Source organism: Rhineura floridana, chromosome 9, assembly GCF_030035675.1.
Source record: "Rhineura floridana isolate rRhiFlo1 chromosome 9, rRhiFlo1.hap2, whole genome shotgun sequence".
Classification (NCBI taxonomy): Eukaryota; Metazoa; Chordata; class Lepidosauria; order Squamata; family Rhineuridae; genus Rhineura; species Rhineura floridana.
Window position 1 is genome coordinate 115,393,112 of NC_084488.1, and position 21,759 is coordinate 115,414,870.

General features: G+C 44.2%; 1 protein-coding gene across 1 annotated transcript in view; it reads right to left on the minus strand.

Annotated features, from left to right (window-relative positions):
* ADAMTS3 (ADAM metallopeptidase with thrombospondin type 1 motif 3) overlaps positions 1-21,759 on the minus strand; it is a 188,413-nt gene that overhangs the window by 85,129 nt on the left and 81,525 nt on the right. The window contains exon 7 of the mRNA XM_061582955.1: positions 2,964-3,163. Within this exon, the coding sequence (XP_061438939.1) occupies positions 2,964-3,163 (200 nt within the window). The remainder of the gene's footprint in view (positions 1-2,963; positions 3,164-21,759) is intronic.

Genomic DNA, 21,759 nt, shown 5'->3' on the forward strand with positions numbered 1-21,759 from the left:
TATGCATTTTTTGTAAACATTTGTTGGAGAACTACACTGCAAATTCAGCCAAGTGTGAATTGTGAAGGATGTCTGTGTTTCCCTTCTCAGATTGATTTGGAAAGTGCAAATCTGATAAATTCCGCTTTAAATGTAAACTAGATCACATTTCTCCCCCCATCCCTAATCCTGGATCACCCCTCAAGCACCACAGTGGTGAAGCATAACCTCACCAACAACAATGCACCGTGAGCAAGGAAAGCTTTTTGATGATGGCTGGTTACTGAATGATGAACAGCAAGCCAGAAGCACAAGCACCAACGCCCTTAGAGCAAACAAGGAATAAACCTTTCTCAGCCGTGACTTCGTACAAAGGCCACACTGGAGAAAAGCAGACATGCAACAGAGATGGATATCTCTTTCAGCCTTAACCAACTGGGGGCTAGATTCAATCTTACAGGCTCCTTTTCTCCGTCACGATTTCTTGGAGACCATCCCTTTCACATACTGCCAAAGTCTTTTAAATGCCTCTTCTGAGCATGGCTTTGAAAGGTTCATGAAAAATTGACATAGGTCGTCCTTTTAAAGTTGCAGACACATTGATTTTCCTCCTTCGCTTACAAAGCACTTTTCGTGGAGGCAGGAGCGATAGAGCTGTAAACGAGACAGGTCATTGGCAAGGAAAAGAAGGCTTTTGTCCTAGCGGAGAAGTGCTGCACGAGCACTTGAACAGGGCCAGCTTTACCGTCAGACAAAGTGAGGGAACTCTCAGGTGGTAGATATTTGGGGGCAGCTCCTATTATACCACAGTGGGGAGGAGAGCCTGGCTGGGAGTCCAGAGTCTGTGAGTTCAAATCACCGCTCATGTCTCCTGGGTGTCAATGGCCAGCTCAAGATCACCCCCACAGTGAGTGGCTCAGGGGTTACATGCCCTGTCCCCTGTGCAGCCGTGGGCAAGCTGCATAGTCCCAAGGAGCCCAGTTGGCAGTTGTGGACAAGGAAGGGCCTGGCTTGTGCAACTGTGGCAAGCTGAGCAGGCCCTAGCCAGCTGGGGAGGACTAGTCTCAGAGGGAGGCAATGGTAAACCCCCTCTGAATATCGCTTACCATGAAAACCTTATTCATAGGGTAGCCATAAGTCGGGATCGACTTGAAGGCAGTTCATTTCAATTTCCTAGGAGCCCTGGCCATTTCCCTCTGTTGGGGAACAGAGCTCTGTATGCTACGTGCCCTGCCCCCCAATTAGCCTGCTGCTTTGGGTGCAGTGGAGGATGTTATCCCACCGCCAGGGTTGAAGTCAGAGGCAACTGCTGGTCCAGTCAGCTTCTGTACATAGAATGGGGAGCGGGACACATCTTTGCTTCAGGAAGAGAAATATTTTGGGCCCGCATTGCTTTATAAGAAGGCTTCTCCCCTAAAAGCACATCTGTAGAGAGAGGGTGGCTTCAGAGATTAAAACAGGTGTGGAGGATCTCAGGACCCGGGAGCCAAATGGACTGGTCTTACCCACACAGTCTGGCATTACAAGGGATACTATGTGTCTGGATAGGCTTGCTTAAACAGAAATGTTTCAAGCAGGTGCTGAAAAGAGCACAGCGAAGGCACCTGCCTGATGTCAATAGGCAGGGAGTTCCAAAGTGTAGGTGCTGCCGCATTAAAAGAACAACTTCATACAACTGCGGAACAAGTATTATGTGGCATCTGTAACAGTGCCAGTTCCTCAGATCGAAGCGGTCAAGTGGGCACATACTATTTATTATTTGATTCATTATTTGATTTATATCCCACCCTTCCTCCCAGCAGGAGCCCAGGGCGGCACGTATGGGGTAAGATGACCCCAAAACTAAGATGAACTGACAATCCTGCCATGTATTGATCAGGGAAGAGTGGTAGGGCAACCACACCTATTGAAATCATGAACAGAGGGGTCACTAAGGATAACCTTGACTTATAAGTTTAACTTTAGCTTCTCTAGATATCCTTTTTAATGCGCAGTTGAGATTATTTATGTTCATGATGGTATCGGGGAGGCTATTCGCAAATTCACTTTCAGTACTGTTCATGCCTGCAAAAGTTTTGGGGTGGACACGTCTTTGTTTCCAGTCAGTGCATATCCGATGAGGTGGGGCTGAAAAGTGTGAAATTGCTTAAAAGCCACAGAGTGAGAATTTGCTGGCACAGAGTGGGGGGGCCTCTTTGTATAAGGGACAGAGGGGGGGTGAGTGGGCTGCCACAGGTGAAAAATGGGGGTGGGAGCTTATGTAAAACCATGGATTGTTTAATCTGTTTGATGCCCTGTGTTCATTTTTTACCTAGGTATTTGGTGAAAGTGGAAACATTTCTTTTTGTCCTCATTGTAGTTCTGCTTGCTTGCCTTATGACAGAATTGTTGATTTGTTTACTGGAGTTGTTTATATGATTTTGCATTTTTTTTAAAAAAAAATCCTCTGGTTATTATTTTGTTCCCTGCTCTGGGACTGAAATTATTCACTGAACAGAGGTCTGTGCGTAAGCGAGTGAGTAAGCCCCATAACTACCTGCTGAAATCCTGTTATTTTTTGTACTACAAATGTTCCAGTTTATTTATTTTGACCTGAGTTTGTCATGCTATAGTGTAAGAGTGCCCCTCCAGAAGGCAATAAGGTGGCAACATTGGGGAAGCATCAAGGAACAACTAAAACAGTGGAATGATGTGTGGACAGTCCAAAATAAACCCACCACTAACGCACAATTATTCCATTCATGACATGTTGCAGAATCAGAGCTTGGAAAAGTTACTTTTTTGAACTACAGCTCCCATCAGCCCCAGCCAGCGCTGGCTGGGGCTGATGGGAGTTGTAGTTCAAAAAAGTAACTTTTCCAAGCTCTGTCAGCAGAATGCACCTGCAAAAACCAAGCACACACCAGTCTAGAAGTGGCTCTTAGTCCTGGGTATTCGATCAAAAGTTACACTTCATATAACCAGCCCAGAGGGAGGGCACTCACTATATTCATCAGGGTGAGGAGGTAGTTCTGAACGTGTTCTTTGCCATGGAATCGGACAACGGAGTCATCCACTCCAAGAAGCACTTCAATGTTGTGGTCATTGTCCCCAACATGCCTGCGCTGCCTCAGTGTCTCATTCATCCGCCGCTCTACGCTTGCGTACATGGAGTCGAGGCTGTGAAGGCCTCCAAGGTCAGATTCTAAGGAGAAATAAAATGGCAGGCTCAATTACAGTCATATTTTCTAGTTCGACCAAGAATTTTCCAGGGGATTTCAAGTGCTCCTTGAAATCCTTTGATAGGACTCTTTTCTTAAATTAGTGTTGGATACATCCTCTCCTTCTGCAAGTTCAGATAGGAAATAATTCTGCAAACCCAAAATATGAATGCTTAGCAGGGAAAGGATGGTAGCTCAGTGGCAGAACATCTGTTTTGCAGGCAAGAGGTCCCAATTTCAACCCCACACATCTCAAGGTAGGTCTATGAATGTTCCATGCCTGAAACCCTGGACTACTGCTTTCAGGACGTGTACACTAGATGGTCAGACTCAGTGTAAGGCAATTTCCTACTAAGGATGGGATCCATTGGCCAGTGCCGGTTCAAAAGCATTCTGTTGATCTAACAGGCTGGTATTGATTCAGGTTTGTTCTTTGCAAGCTGATCCAGTTTTTTTCCCCACTGAGAAAAAATATTGATATTAATATCGATATTTTGAAAGGAAATATTGATAAATTTAAAGATATGTTGATAAAAATATTGATATTCATAACAATATTTTAGATGTAGAATTTTTTTTAAAAATCTGAAAATAACCACAGAAAATCACTACATCAAAATACTATCCACAATGATAATGAACATACAAATCAATTATTATTATTATTATTATTATTATTATTATTATTATTATTATTATTATTATTATTATTAACAACAACAACAATAAATAAATAAATAAATAAATTACATTTGTATACCGCCCCACAGCCGAAGCTCTCTGGGCAGTTTACAACAATTAAAAACATTAAAAACAAATATACAAATGTACAAATTTAAAAACACTTAAAAAAACAATTTAAAAACAATTTAAAAATCAATGGAAAATTTGGTACCAAATCCAAATTGGGTGGAATTCTAGCACATCCCTACTTCCTACATTTCATTCAGCAACATAATTCAGGCCCTAAATTGTGACCAGTGCAAACTGGTCACAAGCCACAGTGCTCCAGCCTGAACCCTTGTGGCCACCTTCTTCTCTGTGTATCTCAATGGAGTGGTGGCAGGAGGGGCATTCTGTAGGTTCTCTATTACGCTCAACATGCTGCTCTGAATGTGCTCAGCAGCATCCAGGGCCACAGGGAGCCATGGGAAATGTTCTTCCCCATGATTCCCAGCATCACTGCACACAGTCACAAGATGCACAGCATTGTTCCGATATATCGATCCTATGATTTCCAACATCTTCCTCAGATGCTGCTGCACATGCTTGCAGCATCTAAGACCTAACAGAGGACAAAATAGCCCTCACCTTCAGTAAGTCTAGGAAACAGCAATGTGGGGTAAGGCACCCAAAAGTTTTAAATACTCCGCTGAAAAAATGAAGAAAAGTAAAAAAATGGCAAAATGGTCAACCCCCAAAATCTGGCACCTGTGAATGGGACAGTATTTTTTTTCAGGGCAGCACTTTTCATTCACTTCTAATTCCATATAACTTTTTAACATAATGTGTACATTTCTAGAATACTGTGAAATAGATAATGTACGTGCATGCTGGAATCTTGCCACTCTGAATATTAATTCCTTTTGTGACATGATCTTGACCGACCTCCACTTTCAGTCTTTTGGTGCTGTTTATTGGATCTGCTCTATCAATCATTCAGGTGATTGCCTGGAACGGCATGGCTCCAGTCAGAGCTCTTCATACATGACCATTCAGATTTCTTTGAAGTGTTGCAGCATATAGTGATAGCTTAATGAAAGTAACCAACTAAAGGGTAAATAAAACAACCCTCTTCTCTCTCTCTCGTTTTGCTATCTTTCACCTAAGAAGAAAAGCCCTCCTGGATCCGGCCAAAGGCCCCTCTAGTCCTCCATCCTGACCTCACAGTGCCAACCAATGGTTGCTGGTTCTGGCAAAGAGTGGCCTAGCACACTTCTTTTGTTCAGGAGATAGCTTTCAATGATGGGCTCCTCCCTCTTTTTAGCCATAAAATGTGCAAATGTAGGTATCTGTGTGAGCAGGCAATAAAGCAGAAGTTGCTTCTTTTTTTACTTGAGCTAAGCTGAGACTGAGAATAAGGCTGGGTTACTCTCTATAAGGATCTGGTGGCAATGGTGGGTCCCCTAGAAATCTGAAGCAGTTAATTCAGGATTTCTTTTAATGCTTAAACTCTCAGTGGGGGCTGGTCCAGTCAGGCAAGTAAGATACACCCCCCACAACATCAGTCTCTCCTTAGCCAGCCCCCACCTGCCCATCTTCTTGCTTACATCCAGTCTGACACTGGAGTCTGACACTGGGGTCTGACACTGGCTGCCAGCTTCCTCTTCCTTAATCGCAAGTGCTGCCCTTGTAGTACTTAGCAGGGAGGAGGAAAATTAGTAGTGAAATAGTTTGAACTACCTCTTATGTGCCCACACACCGTTCTTCACTTTTCCCTTAAGCCTAGAGCTGTTCAGAGTCCTTGTATGCAGCAATGACACTTCGCTTAGGCTCATGCCATTGCCCCAGCAGTAAATCTAAATGGGCAGACTTAAAGAGGAAGTTCCCACCAGAGATTTATCTCAGGACTAGGGATAAATGAGTAAAAAAGGATGGAGTTCCACAGCAGAAGGTAGGGATGCAAAGATCTGTCTGTTTTGGGTCTCAGTTTCCCATTTTTAAAATGTTAAATTCAGTTCTCTCCATTTCTGCAGCAATCTGTGATTTTTTTAAAAAAAATCCTCATGAAAATTCTCCACCATTTTAGTGCGAATTTCTCCAAATAAACACATTTTTGTAGGCAGTTTTGCAAGCCATTTCTCATAATTTCATGCCTTTTTGCATGTTATTTCCCACTCATGTATTCATTCTTATGCACACTTTCCCCTAATATATGCATTTTTGTAAATGTTGTTTAGTAGGCAAACTGCATCCCAAAATTCTAATAAATGCAAATTTCACAGGCTGGCTGTGTTTCAGTTCTCATATTGTTTCAGAAATTGTGAATTTGATAAATTCTGCTTGAAATGCGAACTGAATCAAAATTCTCACCCATCCCTAGCAGAAGGGTATGCTTTTTATTGACTACACATTTTTATATGAGTACATATGAACATACATAGGCTGGCCAAAGCCAGTAAATGAATAAATCAGAATTAATAATACAACACAAATCCAAAGGTTATTAAATAATATAACATACTCTTATACAGTCTAGACTGCTTAACACTTAGATAGAAAAGAATGATAATTTAAACTTCACCCATGGGGGCTCAGATAAGACTCAGTAATTAGGCAAACTAGCAGCAGCATGACCAGTCCATAAGGACTGATAAAAAGCTGCATTTGTGATCTCCCTTTTATATCTAGATCATCTGATCTGGAACTGCATCACCTTTCCATTCCCACAGTCTTTTCTCACAGACAATTTCTCACAGACTTTTCATAAACATTCTCATGGAACATTTTCACAAACAGTTATCTTTCTGTTCTCATAGATCTCTATCTCAAACCTCACCTAAAGTTACTAGGGGACATCCGGAGAAACCTAATAAGGTATTTTCCCCAGTCTCTTCAATGTTTACAAGTAAGCCCAGACAGGTTGATTTTAGAGGCAGGTCCGGTTCTAAAGGGCGGTCAGGTGGGGCACTGGCCCGAGGGCCCCTGGAGCTACAGGGTAACAGGGGGGCCCTCAGCAGCCCCTCCACTCCCCTTCCGTGATCTGCAGTGATCTGCACCCCCCACACCTACTATGGGAGGCATGCCTGGAGCCGGCCCTATTAAGAGGTACAATCTTGGCTGTACACCCAAATTTCCTGGAAGGGGAAAATGGATACAGGAACGCTTGTCTTTTCAAAATACTTTTTATTTTAACTCTGAAGGGGGCAAAACATTCTAACTATATAGACTTACATGATACATACATTATTTAGATAGGCCTACTACAGTAGCCTCTGCTTGCCATTGGCTCAGGCTCTGCCCATCACTAGCTCTGGCTCCACCCACTATTGGCTTCACTGCCTTCCACACCACCAATCCCAATTGACACCAACCACCACTGCAACCCATGTTTAAATAAACCATTTGTCACAAAACAGCAGTAAGCCCCATTCAAAGGAAACAGCACATGAGCCCATGCTGCACCCCTGGAGTACTTGTCACTCAGAAAGGGAGAGGCACATAACAATAACCTTCAACCTGTTGCCTGCTTGTGGAACATTTATCTGCAACAGTGATTAAGCAATTGGTTAGCGGAAATCACCAGTACTGGTGGCATACCAAATCCTAAACATTTACCATTCCACCAGGCTGCAGCAGAGGAGGGAAGAGAAGGTTTGCAGGACCACTCCATCAGCACAGCTGAGAGAGACCAGCAACTTTTGGCATCTCCTCTCCTTGAGCTTGTCCACTCAGCTGGTCATTAGATCTGGTAACAAAGATTGTGTACCTGAGTTTGCGTATTTTCTCCTCCCTCCTAATCTATTTTCCTTTCGTGTCATGTCCTTTTTAGATTGCATGTGTAAGGGCAGGGAACTGTCTTTTTTAGTGATCTGTAACCTGCACTGGGCACCTTTTTGTTTGTTTGGCTGAAGAGCAATGTGTGTGTGTGTGAGAGAGAGAGAGTGTGTAGATATAGATACACACACGTATCTATATAATTTAATTAATTCAATTTGTATGCTGCTTTTCCACCCACATGTGCCCAAAGCAGCTCACAACACAACAGAAAAAATGCCTAGCAATATAACATGATAACAATCCAATGTCCATTCAATCACAATATAACAACCCAAAACAAAGAACTCATTTTGATCACAGGAATGTTACCACATATATCTGAATCCCATTGAAATCAGTGAGACATAAGTTAGTTGCAACTAAGGCCCACCTTCATTGCCTTCAGTGAGACACAGTGGCCGCATGAGGTTTTTATTTGTCTGTTCATGCTAGATTGTACCATTTATGGGACAGAGATAGCCTAAGGAACAGAGAGATCGTTGCACCACTCCTAACAGTGTGCAGTTTCAGTCCTTTGCTCATTAGCAGAGAGTTCTCTCTCCCTCCTCAACACATCTTAACATCTCAATGACACATAAATAGCTCCCCTCCCTTCCCCACATCAAACGGCGAGACTTCCCTCGAGCTGTTGCCCTTGCGGTGAGCAGCCCTGCCTTGCAATCAAGCTCCACAATTTGACCTCCGCTTCTTTTCAGGCTCAAGAATGCAAATGCTGTGATAGCACACAAGTGGGAAATTCATACCCTGGCTCCAGTTTCTAAAAATTCCTCCTCCTGGCAAGGGTTGTTTTTTTTTTTGGAGTGCCACGTCCAATGGAAATATACTGTCATGTCACCGTATCATTATGCCCGCTGCATGAATGGAATAGTCTGAATCGGCAGGTCAGCAGGAAGAAAGAGCCGTCTGCTCCACACAGGACCTTTGGGTTTGGCTGCCATTTCCCTCTTTAAATAAGTGGTTTTGTGGTTAGGAGAAAGTGGAGAATCCTCCTTTTTGTGTGTGTACAGAAGCGGGAAAGGAGAAGAGTGAAACCATTTCTTTCCCTGTTCGTCTAGTTCCCAAACAATTTGTAGGGTAGATCACATCATTTCCCACTTTTCTCTGCGGGACATTTGCAGGATCTTAATTTAAACCCCTTTCTAAAGCTGTGCAGACTGACAGACAGTTTTGTCCACTTTCAGAAAAAGAATATTCAGGGGCGAAAGCTTCAGACAGTCACCCAGTAGGGTTCTTTCGATGCTACTTTGCATTGGTGGGCTGGTGCCCATTGGGACTGGTGGTGCAGAAGGCAGGGAGCCCAACAGTAGGTGGGGCCATAGCCAATGACAGGCAGAGCCAACTCATTCTAGTCTCCATCCTCCTCCCTGCTGTGTTCTACGTTAAAGGAGGAGAAAGCTGACAAGCTGTGACATCCCCTGGATGGGTTGCAGTAAAGAAGGCAGGCAAGTGGAGAGCAGATAAGGGCAGACTGAGGTTGCCAGGGCAGTGCCCCATTCACTCTAATGGACCAGCCTCCACTGGTTGACTGCATGTAGGCTCTTTCACAGATTATGCAGAAACCAAATAGAAGTGAGGGGGGGAAAAACATTTTTCAGCTCAAGAGCCTCATTCCCTTCTGGGTACCCTTCTGGGGGCCACATCCCAGTAAGGTCAGAGGCCAAAACGGATGGAGCACCTAATGTAAATTTTACCTTCGTATAGCAGGCCAGTATCTACGCACACTCACACACCCTGCAAATTAATCAGGATTTTAGTGCACATTTCTCCTAATATACGCATTCTGACAAAACAATTGTCTGTAACATAATGCATTTTTGTGTGCTAATTTTCACTAACAGATGCATTTTAATGCAAATTTAACCCTAGTATGTGCATTTTTGCACACGTTCTTTGGCAGGAGAGCTGCATTGCAAAATTTGGAGAAATGCAAATTTCAAAGGATGGGTGGGTTTTGGTTCGGGTGTTGTTTCAGAAAATGCAAATTAGGTAGGTTCACTTTTAAATGCAAACTGAATCAAATTTCTCCGCCATCACTACTCTCTCCCCAATCCACTTGATAACCTGGGACTTTCCACACACAAACAGATGCTCTATCTATCTATCTATCTATCTATCTATCTATCTATCTATCTATCTATCTATCTATCTATCTATCTATCTATCTATCTATCTATCTATCTATCTATCTATCTTGCATTTAGGCAAAGGCCATTGCAAATACATCACAAATACCACAAATACAACAAATACCACAAAACGCAATAAAATAAAATAAAGTCAGCCACCATAAGACCCATGTTGAGCCTGGTGAGTAGAAATAAAACATTTTAAAATTTCAGGGTTTCTGATTTTGAATATAAATCGCGCGTAACTTTTTAGCTGCCAAGGCAAAGTTGGCTACAGCGACAGTCACATGTTTAAAGTTATCATTTAGGAGCTCTACTACTAGCTCCTTAGGGCATTTAACCAAAAGAGAATGGATGAATTGGGCCAAAAATTTCTGTCTGGGGTTAGCGTACAGTGGGCAATATAACAGGTAATGGATAATGTCCTCCACAATATTACACCCAAAAATACATTTCCGTTCCTCGATAGGGATTCCCTTGTACCTCCCTTCCAGGTAGGCCGAGGGCATTAATTGGTACCTAAGTTCCAGGAATGCTTTACGAAGAGAGGGATGGGTATCTCAAAATACGATGATCTAGCATGATTGAGTTTGAGTTGGGAATACCAAATAGAGAAGGGGGCTATTAAAATGTCTACCCGATCTTTCCTCGCTGCATGATTGAATACCCAATTCCTAAGGGCTTGGGGGCTAAGGTTCAATATCGCATCCGTGGGGAGGTTATATTGCTCCAGCAGTGCCTGGCTGGTATGGGCCCACTCCCCCTTCAACAGCTGTTCGGACCAGCAAAGTTTGGTGAGGGAATTGTCGTCCATTTGATATATTCTCCTCCAATATCTGAGGTGGGCTAGGTCTATTCTGGCCGCAAGAGAGGGTAGCCCAAGTTCTGCTCTGAGATGTGTGGCAGGGGTTCCCGGCGGGAATCCTAGAATTTTCCTCATAAACTGGTTTTGTAAAGTTCCTATTTGTTGCTTAGCCACGGCCCCCCAGAGTTCGGCCCGGTGCAGTATGGTGGCAACTGTTTTGGCAACAAAGACCTTAAGCATCGGGGGAACCATTTGCCCCCCCTCTAGCATAAAAAAATCTTTGAAGTTGTACTAAGGATCTCGCTCCCACCAGTTTGATGGCCTTTATCTGGGGGTTCCATGAGGAATTCTCGCTTAGGCAGATGCCCAGATATTTGAACATGCAAACCTGATCCAGCTCATGGCCTTCAATTGACCAACTGGAAGCTGCCTTCTTGTTGCCAAAGATCAAGATCTTGGTTTTGGTGTTATTAATTGTCATAAGGTGCTCCTTACAGTAGGCACCCAGGTGAGTGATAATCCTTTTAAGGCCAATTTTATTTAAGGAAAGTAGGGCCAAGTCATCGGCTTATAACAATAAGGGAATCTTACGAGAGCCTATTAAGGGAGGAAAAAAGGACGGGGAGGCCATAGCAGGGATGTCATTTATGAAAACATTAAATAAAAAAGGAGCCAGGATGCATCCCTGCTTCACCCCTTTCCGTACTCGAATAGCCTGAGAAAGCAAGCCCTGCATGCCTAGGCGCACTTGTGACGTATTCCCTGATGAAGAACTCGAATAAGATAGAGCAATCTTCTATCTATATTAGTCTGGGCCAGCTTTTGCCAAAGTAAGTCTCTGTCTATAGAATCAAAAGCAGAGGTGAAATCCACGAAGGCTACGTACAAACATTTGTTGGGGCCTTTCGTGTGCTTCTGTATGAGGTGTTGCAGCACGTATACCTGATCAATTGTGCTCCTGCCTCTCCTGCGTTCTTTGGCAGGAGAGCTGCATTGCAAAATTTGGAGAAATGCAAATTTCAAAGGATGGCTGGGTTTTGGTTCGGGTGTTGTTTCAGAAAATGCAAATTAGGTAGGTTCACTTTTAAATGCAAACTGAATCAAATTTCTCCGCCATCACTACTCTCTCCCCAATCCACTTGATAACCTGGGACTTTCCGCACGCAAAGCAGATGCTCTATCACTGACCTGCTTCCAAAAGCTATTTTGTTAATTTCTGTTACCTGTGGTAAATCTGTTTGAAGTAGACATGCTAATCTCCTATAATCTCATTCTGAAATGAGCGGGGTCATTCTCACCCACTTTTCACTTGTGTGGGACGCAGCAACATTGGCAGCTACATTTCCCTATAAAGAAACTGTGCTGATTCATAGACAATCCTAGGAGTTCACTCACACACCTTCAGAAACTGAAAACCAGATTTTATCCCTTTTGATGTTTTGAAATTCCAATTATAGTAAGTGATGGAATGACTTGGTTTAAAAGAGCAACCTGTGGCCCTAACGTTTTATTTATTCACACACACACACACACACATGTTCTGCATTCAAAAGAAAATTGATGTCAGACTGATATGCATAGGAATATAACATCTGCAATACAACAGAAAAAATTAAGAGCACTGTAATAAAACTGAGAGGACTAAAAGTATTAAGCTAGCTGAAAACACAGTCATTTAGAAAGCCTGGGCAAATAAAAAAAATTAACCTGTTGTTGGGCTTCATATCTCATCAGCCCCTGCCAGTGTAGCCAAAAGTCAGGGATTGTAGTTGTAGGCATAATAATAATAATAATAATAATAATAATCAGCAGATTCCCCATTCCTGATTTAAAAGCAAAACTGAATTTAACACAGTATGTCCATGCCTGGCACATGATCTCTTAAAACTGAATTATGACCACACATCAAAATACGGAGATAAAGCCTGTAATTTGATATAAGAGAGAGAAAGAGTGAGGAGAGTATGTGTTTATGACTGCTGAGGCCAAGAACAGTTATATATTCTATATTCACTTATGGCAGACTTTCTTTTAGACCTAAAAATCGACAAGCCATCAGTGGCTCAAGGGTCTAGTTTGCATTCAGGATGCCATCCTGTAAAACCTGCTGTATCATCAGTAGCAGAGAGTCTGGTGGGGCAGTAGCATTCACCTGACCTCCCAACAGCTGAGTCACTGCTGCTTACTGGGAGGGAGAGAGGCTAGCTGGCATGGCGGTCAGCACAGTGCAAATGCACCAGGAAGAGCACTGGATTGGATCCATCAGTGCATTTGCACCATGCCAACCTGCACGCCACCTCACTGCTCCCCATCCCGGTGAGCAGCAGCAACTCAGCTCTCAGGAGGCCAGGTGAGAGCCCCTACCCCACCAGGGCATCTGTTCCTGTGTATCATCCATTCACTAGAGGTCCACTGAGGTTGTATTAGTGATCTTTTCCTTCTCTTTTATGCCTTCCAACTACTTGAGCTCTGCAATGCATTCAGTTCCAAATTATGAATCTTTATGACTCTGCCAGCCAGATTGCTGCCTTCCTATCTCATTGAGAAACAATAATTTTACCAGCTTTTCCTTCTAGAAATTTGTGGACAAATCACCTTCAAGCAAGTAATCTCATTTAGCATCTTTTCATGGTACGGAAAGGGAAAAACACAAATCTGTTGGTCATCTCTCAGCAGATATTATGCTGCAGTGCAAAAAACATGTGGGGCTCTCTGGCTAAAGGTTTTAGGTAAGGGATGGGGAACCTGCGGACCTCCAGATATTGTGAGACTCCAACTCCCACTATTGCTGAAAATTGTCCATGCTGTCTGCGGCTGATGGGAGCTGGGAAGTCCAACAATATCTGCAAGGCCACAGATTCAATAAAGGCAATGTTTAATTACAAACCAATTTGTTTTGCAGTAATCAGCTAGTCTGCAAGCTTATTCAGGATATATATTAATTGCAAAATGAAAAGCATGACTGAAACCAGTCTTCTTTCTTGGTGATTGAAACCAGTGGTTTAACTCAACCCACCCAGCCTTTTGCTCGATTAAACAAGGATCACCCTGTTAGCTAAGAGGCCTGACAAATGAAGGCTTTCTACAAAGAGTTCACTTTTCGGTTACCTCCCAGCTATATGTACACCCCCACCCCACTCCCCCACGTTATTAGCCTGACCCACTTTGAAGCCTTGAATTTAGGCCAATGCAGTTCCACTTAGGTCAGTGGGGCAAAAACATCTTAGACGTATTTCAGCTTAAGTGGTTTGGAAATCAAACTGGTAGCCTAATGAGGTTAGTGGAGGACTAACAAGCTGAGGGTGGCCTACGGGTTATCAGCTCTGGAAACACATGCAGACTAGAGGCAATGGGCCTCCAAAAATGACAGCAGGGGGCAGGGCTCACCTAAACACCCGTCACCACAATTGCTGTTGTTTACTGGGAGGATGAGATGGTGGTATTGAGATTGGCGCAGTGCAAACACATCGGCAGGGTGTCCAGACTGGCATTTGAACCTTGCCATCCTCGCCACCACCTTGTCCCTCCAGGTAAGGTGCAGCAACACCAGTGACGGGGGGTAGGTATGCCCCACCACCTTGACTGCTACTGCTCCAGGATCAAGGGGTCACTTCCTCATAATCAGCTGGAATTCCAGATCTCCGTGTGGCAAATGTTAGGGCACGTCCCACCCCTATTGAAGGTATTTTACTCGTTTCACCAAGGCAAGGCCAGCCATGCAGCATGGCGGAAGTTACACCAGCAAAAAGGGTGAAACTCCATTTTAAAGGCATTTTTTCCCTCTGCCAGGCTTGGACCAGCTCATTTGGTAGTAGCCTCATTCCTTAACAGGGTTTGGATCTGGTGTACTTTATGCCAGCTTCCCATAGGTAGGATTGCTCCCTTGGGCTTACACCACCCTTTTTGCTAGTGTAACTTCTGCAAGGTTCCCAGGTCACATGGCCAAGCTGAAAAGAGTTAGGGTCCTGCAGAATGCCCCCTCCTTTCTTTTACTTACACCAGCTTAAGTTACGCCGGTCTAGACTGAGCTGGCTGAGCCCCAGCTGAGTTGGGATGAGCGAGTTACGCCAGCATAGGGCGGAGAGCCACCAGATCCTAACCCACTCATCCCAGTGAATCTAGGGTTAGGATTGTGCCCAAACTCTGTTTTAAAGGCATGTTTTCCCACTGCTGGGCACGGACTGGCACAACTGGCAACGACCTCACTCCTGACCAGGATGTGGATCTGCCAAACTTTACACTGACTTCTCATAATTAGGATTTCTCCCAAAGTGGGTTGGCCTGGGTTTCGTGACATGGAGCCTATCTGGAAATACTCCAGAACAAGTGAATTCTTTGCAGACTTCAAAAGAAAATGTTTACTCATCCTTAATGTTAACTCATGAACTGATGACAGTGTTCATTCAGAGTTTCTGCAGGACACCTTTCCTCAACTGGAAGCTGGGGCTTGGAGTTGGAGTCTGACAACCTCTGAAGGGCACCAGGTTGGTGATGGCTGCTATGGAGGATACAGTGATAGCAGCATTTTGTAGACTGAGTTTAGAGGATGGAGAGAGACTCAGTGGTCCTTTCTCTGGCCACAATAATTGGAGTTGGACCCAAGGCTTAGGGTAACAATAAATATGTCAACTAATGCAACAGTAAGAATATTAGTAAGAGTGCAGCTCATTATGGAACAGTCTCCCCGATGAGGTACGCCTGGCGCCTACACTTTTATCTTTTTGGCGCCAGGTTAAAACCTTTTTATTCTCCCAGGCATTTTAACTTAATTTATTTTTTAGCTTTCAATTTATACCAGACTGTTTTACTGTTTAATATGTATGCTTTCTACTGATCTTTGTAATTTTATTGTATTTTACTCTATGTTGTGCACCGCCCTGAGAGCCTTTTGGCTGTGGGCGGTATAGAAATCGAAATAAATAAATAAAATAAAATAAATTGTAGGATGCACCTGCACAAGTCCCAATGAAGTGAATGCAGTGTCACTCAGAGGCTAGACTGTAAATCTTACTCTTTGTTAAAACCATAGCTAGATCTGGCATTAGGTGCCTGTGCTTGGATCCACTTTTCAATAAAGCATGGGTAGCCAATGTAATATCCTCCAGACATTTTGGACTCCATCTTTCTTCAGCCCAAACCAGCATGGCTTAATGGTCAGGGATGATGGAAGCTGTAGTCCAAAACATTTGGAGGGTACTATGTTAGCTAACCCTGCATTAAAGCAAGAGTGGTGAAACTGTTGCCCTCCAGCTGTCCTTGGACTACAACTCCCATGAGCCATAGCCAGCATGACCAATGATCATTAAAACAGAAGGAGATTGTGAAGAGCTCCCAAGGGACCTCTTCAAACAGAATGAATGGGTAGTAAAATGGCAAATGTAATTTAATGTGAACAAGTGTAAACTGATGTATGTCAGAGCAACAAAACTTAATTTCACATACAGTAGGTCCCCGCTCATACGGCAGGTTCCGTTCCAGACCACTGCCGTAAAGCGAAATCTGCCGTAAAGTGGAACGCATTGACTAACATTGTCTAAAATGGTGCCAGATGCCCGAAAAACGCCATAAAAGTGGAACAAGTGCCGTAGGGGTGGGGTCTTTCTGCAATTGACAACAGCTGTATCAGTGGAACACTGCAAAGCGGAGCGCAGCAAAGTGGGGCCCTACTGTATACACTCATGGGATCTGAACTGGCAGTGAATGACCAGGAACAAGACCTTGGGGCCATAGTGGATAACTCTATGAAGATGTCAACCCAATTTGCAGCAGCTGTGAAAAAGGCAAATTCCATGCTAGGTATCATTGGGAAAGGTATTGAAAATAAAACTGCTGACCTCATAATGCCTTTATACAAATCTATGATGTGGCAGCATTTGGAATACTGTGTACAGTTCTGGTCATCTCATCTCAAAAAGGTAGCATTCGAAAAGGTTCAAAAACAGGCAACCAAGAAGATTGAGGAGATGGAGCAACTCCCCTATCACAGAAAGGTTGCAGCATTTGGGGCTTTTAGTTTAGAGAAAATGCGAGTGAGAGGTGACACGAGAGAGGTGTGTAAAATTATGCATGGTGTGGAGAAAGTGGATAGAGAAATGTTTTTCTCCTTCTCTCACAACATGAGAACTCCTGGACATCCTATGTCGCTGAATGCTGGAAGATTCTGGACAGACAAAAGGAAGTATTTCTTCACGGAGCACATAGTTAAGTTATGGAGCTCGCTCCCACAAGAGTGGGATGGGCACCAGCTTGGATGGCTTTAAAAGAGGTTTAGACAAATTCATGGAGGATAAGGCTGTCAGTGGCTACTAGCCATAGCTATGCTCTGCCTCCATCGTCGGAGGGTGTATGCTTCCGAATACCAGTTGCCAGAAACTGCAGGAGGGGAGAGTGCTCTTGCGCTCAGGTCCTGCTTATGGGCTTATCTGGTTGGACACTGTGAGAACAGGATGCTGGATTAGATGGGCCACTGGTCTGGTCCAGCAGACTCTTCTTATGTTCTTATGATGATAGGAGCAGATATTCCCCTTGCCCTACAGTCATCTACTTATGCTTACCTAGAGACCAGGGCCGCCTCCGGGCATGCGGGGGCCCTTGGGCATTAGCTTGCCCTGGCCCCCCCGGTCGGTGTGTGTGTGTGTGTGTGCGCACGTGTGCCTCCCCACAGCCCCCCTACCTGTCTAGTCTTTACCATTGCCCTTAATGAAGATGGTGGCTGCCGTTTCCCTAAGGGGAATGAAGCCTCCGCCGCCATCTTTGTTGATGGCACACATGCGTGCTATGCGCGCACATCTCTGCCATCAACTAAGATGGCGGCAGGGGCTTCAGTACCTTAGGGAAGCTGTGGCCGCCATCTTCATTAAGGGCAATGCTAAAAAGCCGTCTGACAGGTAAGTGGGGTGTGGATCGCAGAAGGGGAGTGGAGGGCCCCTCAGGGGCTCCTGTAGCTCCGGGGGCCTCGGGCCAGTGCCAAACCTGGCCGCCCTTTAGAACCAGCCCTGCTAGAGACACACCACTTAATAGGTAATGTTTTCATAATCACTTAAAGAAATATAGGGTCCAGATATATTCTGCACCAACTGAGAAATTCCACTGTGGCAGTTCAAAGGAAGGGCATCCAGCCAATATGTGATGTCATTTTTGAAAACTGCACTAGATAACTGCCACATTTATGTTTGTTACCACTGAAGGACAGTGAATTTCCATTATTCCTCCTTTCTCTTTTGATTTCTCAGACACTCAAAATGTGAGAGTTCATTTTTTACATACATGGCTTTACGTTTATGGTACTCTGTTAGGATTATCTGTTCTTAGTACAATCTATCCCACAATGTAGCTGAGCGATTAAGGAAACCTTCTGCTGCTCACATTTTATCCTCCCACAATTTGCCCTGAGGGACAGGTCATATTTTTGATTCCTGCATTATAGTTAGGAATCCAAGGTTGAGATAGAGTTATTTTTCCTGAGCAGGGTGGATTTGAGCTCAGACCTCTCAGGACCATTTGTTAATTTATGCAATGTACAAGACAAGCAATATCTTACAGCATGGTTATATCTTATAGATATCTTATAGCATGGTTGTTAGGACGCCACATAAATAAAACAGGAATTGCACTGCACTTTTAAAACTAAGAAGTGATCTAGGAAAAACTGGTGTTGCTGCTGAAATCTGTCTCCCAGTTTCTCAAAAGGGAATTGACTTCCCCAGTCTTCAGACTAAGGATGGGTGAAAATTTCAATTCAGTTTGCATTTCAGACTGAATCTATCAAATCCACACTTTCCAAAACAATATGAGAAATGAAACACAGCCGTCCTTCAAAGTCGCCTTGAACTGAATTTTGTAATGCAGTTCGCCAACCAATGTTTACAGTAATGCACATGAAAGGGGAAAGTGTGCATGAAAATGAAGATATTAGTGAACATAACATTAAAAAATACATTATATGATGAGAAATTGTGTACATTAGTCAAAACTGCCTACAAAAATGTGTTTTATCAGGAGAAATTTGCACTAAACTCCTGGAGACCTGTCAGTGAATTGCTGCAGAAATGTGGAGAACTGAATTTAAGACTGGGAAAAGGAGAAACTGACAGAACCAAAATTGACAGATCTTTTCTATCCCTACTTCGGACTGATCATCTAATGAGCAGAGAGGAATGATAACAACACAGCCCTCCTCAGCTGATCTGGCCATGTTGTGTGTGTTTGTGTGTGGAAACACACATGCCAGTGTGAAGTGGTCATACCCACTGCTGGCATGTATCCCCTGCAGAGCTGGTGAAGGGTTAATGCAAAAGGGCGAAATGGTTAGCCATCCCTAACCTTTTAAACTCAGCAGTAGAGATGCAGAAGGTCCCATAGATATTACTAAGCTAGAGACGCTAATGACCCGACAAAGCAAAAGGCAGCTGCCTATGTTCCAATGTCACCCTGGTCTAACCCTCTTAAAGCAGACATGGGGAACGTGTGGCCCTCCAGATGTTGTTGGACCCCAACTCGCATCAGCCCCAGCCAGCATGGCCAACCGGCAGGGATGATGAGTGCTGTATGGCCTTGCCATTAAAGCCATTGCTTTAAATTCTAGAAAATGAATCAACTTTATTTGGCCTGACTAAATCTTGAATGAATTGTCTTTGTAAGAACATAAGAATGTAAGATGATCCTGCTGGATCAGGCCAGTGGCCCACCTAGTCCAGCATCCTGTTCCCACAGTGGCCAACCAGTTGTCCATGGGCAGCCTGAAAGCAGGAACAGAAGGCAACAGCACTCTCTCCTTGTGCAGTTTTCACCAACTGGTATTCAGAAGCAACTGGTATTCAGAGCATAGCCAACTTGGCTAGTAGCCACTGATAACCTTATTCTCTATGGATTTGTCTAATCCTCTTTTAAAGCCATCCAAGTTGGTGGTCCTCACTGCCTCTTGTGGGAGTTCAACTATGTGCTGTATGAAGAAGTATTTTCTTTTGTCTGCCCTGAATCTTCCAGCGTTCAGCTTCATTGGATGTCCAGGAGTTCTAGTGTTATGAGAGAGGGGGGGAGGAAACCCTTTTCTTTCTCCACTTTCTCCACTTTCATACATATCTATCAGATCACCAATGTCCCTTTTGATATGGCCAAATATTTTGAAATGCAGAGTCAAAATAATCATTTGCCTGTGCACCTTGAACAGGCATTATAGTATGCCACAGAGAGCTGTTTTATGTCAAAGTTGTATTTTGCAGGCCTCAGAAGAAGAGCTAAATGAGGTCTCTCATAAAAAGGAGGATGTATTTGGATGCCAAGAGTGAACAGAGCCAAAAGGTACTGTAAATCTGTTTACCAAAAAGAACCTTCTTCCACGAGTAACCATTTTTTTTAAAAAAAGGGAAAAAAATTAAATACTGCTTTCCATATAGCACAAACATGGAAGCAACTCAAAGGACAAAATGTGAAAACCCAAACAAACTCAGACATTCCTTTGCAGTCTAAACAGTATGGCACTGAAAATACCAGCTGACCGTAGCTAGATCTTAAAAATCTTGATGTTAAGGAATGAAGTTAAAGGTAAGCCTATCAAAGAAACAATAGAAAAGCACAAATGAGAAGGTCGGGTTCCATATCTTTGTCCTACTCTTGCATGACCAAGAAATAGCATAGGAGTGCAGCTATACAGATTTGGAGGCAGGGCTTTGCTGAAGGCAGTGCGGTGTAACTGATCCAGCTGAAGCCAAATCAGAACTGAATCAGCTTGATTCAGACAAATGCAGGATTCAGTCAGAGTGGGTTGAGACAGCCCCAGATTTTCTTGTGTTGGGCCCACTTGGGTCTGTCCAAAGTGGGGGCAGCTGGGGAGGGGAGAAGGAGACGCTGTGTCTTGCCTGGGTGTCTTCTGTTCCTCCTCGCCAGGGCAGATCTTCCATGGGACAGATGTGCTCACACCATCAGAGAGGGGTACAAGAGGAGAGCTCAGTCTGTGTCTCCTCCGTGCCCCCCTTATCCCCACATCTCATGACCCACTCAGCCCCGGTACTGCTTGCTTCAGTGCCTCTGTCACAGATCCTTCTCTCTCCCCCTCCCACATGTTCAATTAAGGTTTATAACCCTAATTAAACATTAGGGCTGGCCTCTGATTCACTTTGGGGCCCAGAGACAGGTCGGTTAGGCCGTGGATTGGACCCGTTGGATCAAGGTCAATCGGAGGCCCTGAACTGGACCCTGGATCAGATTGAGAGGTGCATGCACAGCCCTAGCTGAAATCATGGGGCTCAGTTCCCTGTGGCTTCCCATCACTTCCATGGGGCAAAGTAAGTGAGATACATGGCAAGCCCAAGACATTTTGCCATCTGAGGAGAAAGACAAGATGCCATCACCTCCGCTTCCGTGTACAGAAGTTGAAGGGACTGGCAATTGGATCTTAAATCGGCACTGGTAATTGGACATCACACTTCACTGCACCACAGGGCGAGCAGGTTAAGCCGTGAAAATGAGAGAAGCATTTTAGTCATTTTTTGACCAATAGTAGGAGGCACCATTTCATCCAAAAATGCCCCTTGAAAGGACATAGCATCATTCCGGAGCACTCTGGCCAAACCAAAATGGCGCCAGCCAGACAAAGAGAGGCTGGAGGATCACCAGGGAATCTTGCCTCCACCCCCCCGATATTCGCTCCTCTTTCACCTCTCTTTCATCTTTGACCTTCTGTCTCCAATTCACCCATAAGTTTGAGGAATGTTGGGTTGGTCGTAGACTGACCATCACGTGTGCCCAAATTTGGCAGGTCATATTTTGAGCTGGAAGGAGCCAAATCAAACTGTCAGCTAGAGCCCATCTAAACCATTGCTCACACTGAACGATTTCTGCAAGAGCAATGAAACTTCCCTTCTCTTTCATCCCCCTGTGCGCCCACCAAATCTGCCCTGGGTTTTCCTCCAACCCTCCGGAGCAGATCTGGGTGCTCTGTGTGTGAGTGGGGGGGTGCACATGGGAGGAGAGGGAGGGGAAGTACTGTTGTGCTTCTGGAAGTCATTCCGTATGTGCAATGATGGATTCGACCTTATTTTCAAAGGCTTGAGAGTTCACCAACGTATCTGTCCCAATACTATTGCAGCAACACACTGATTAAAAATAAGCCACCAAATTACCTTCAAGGCATCCCCCTCCATCTGCAGCA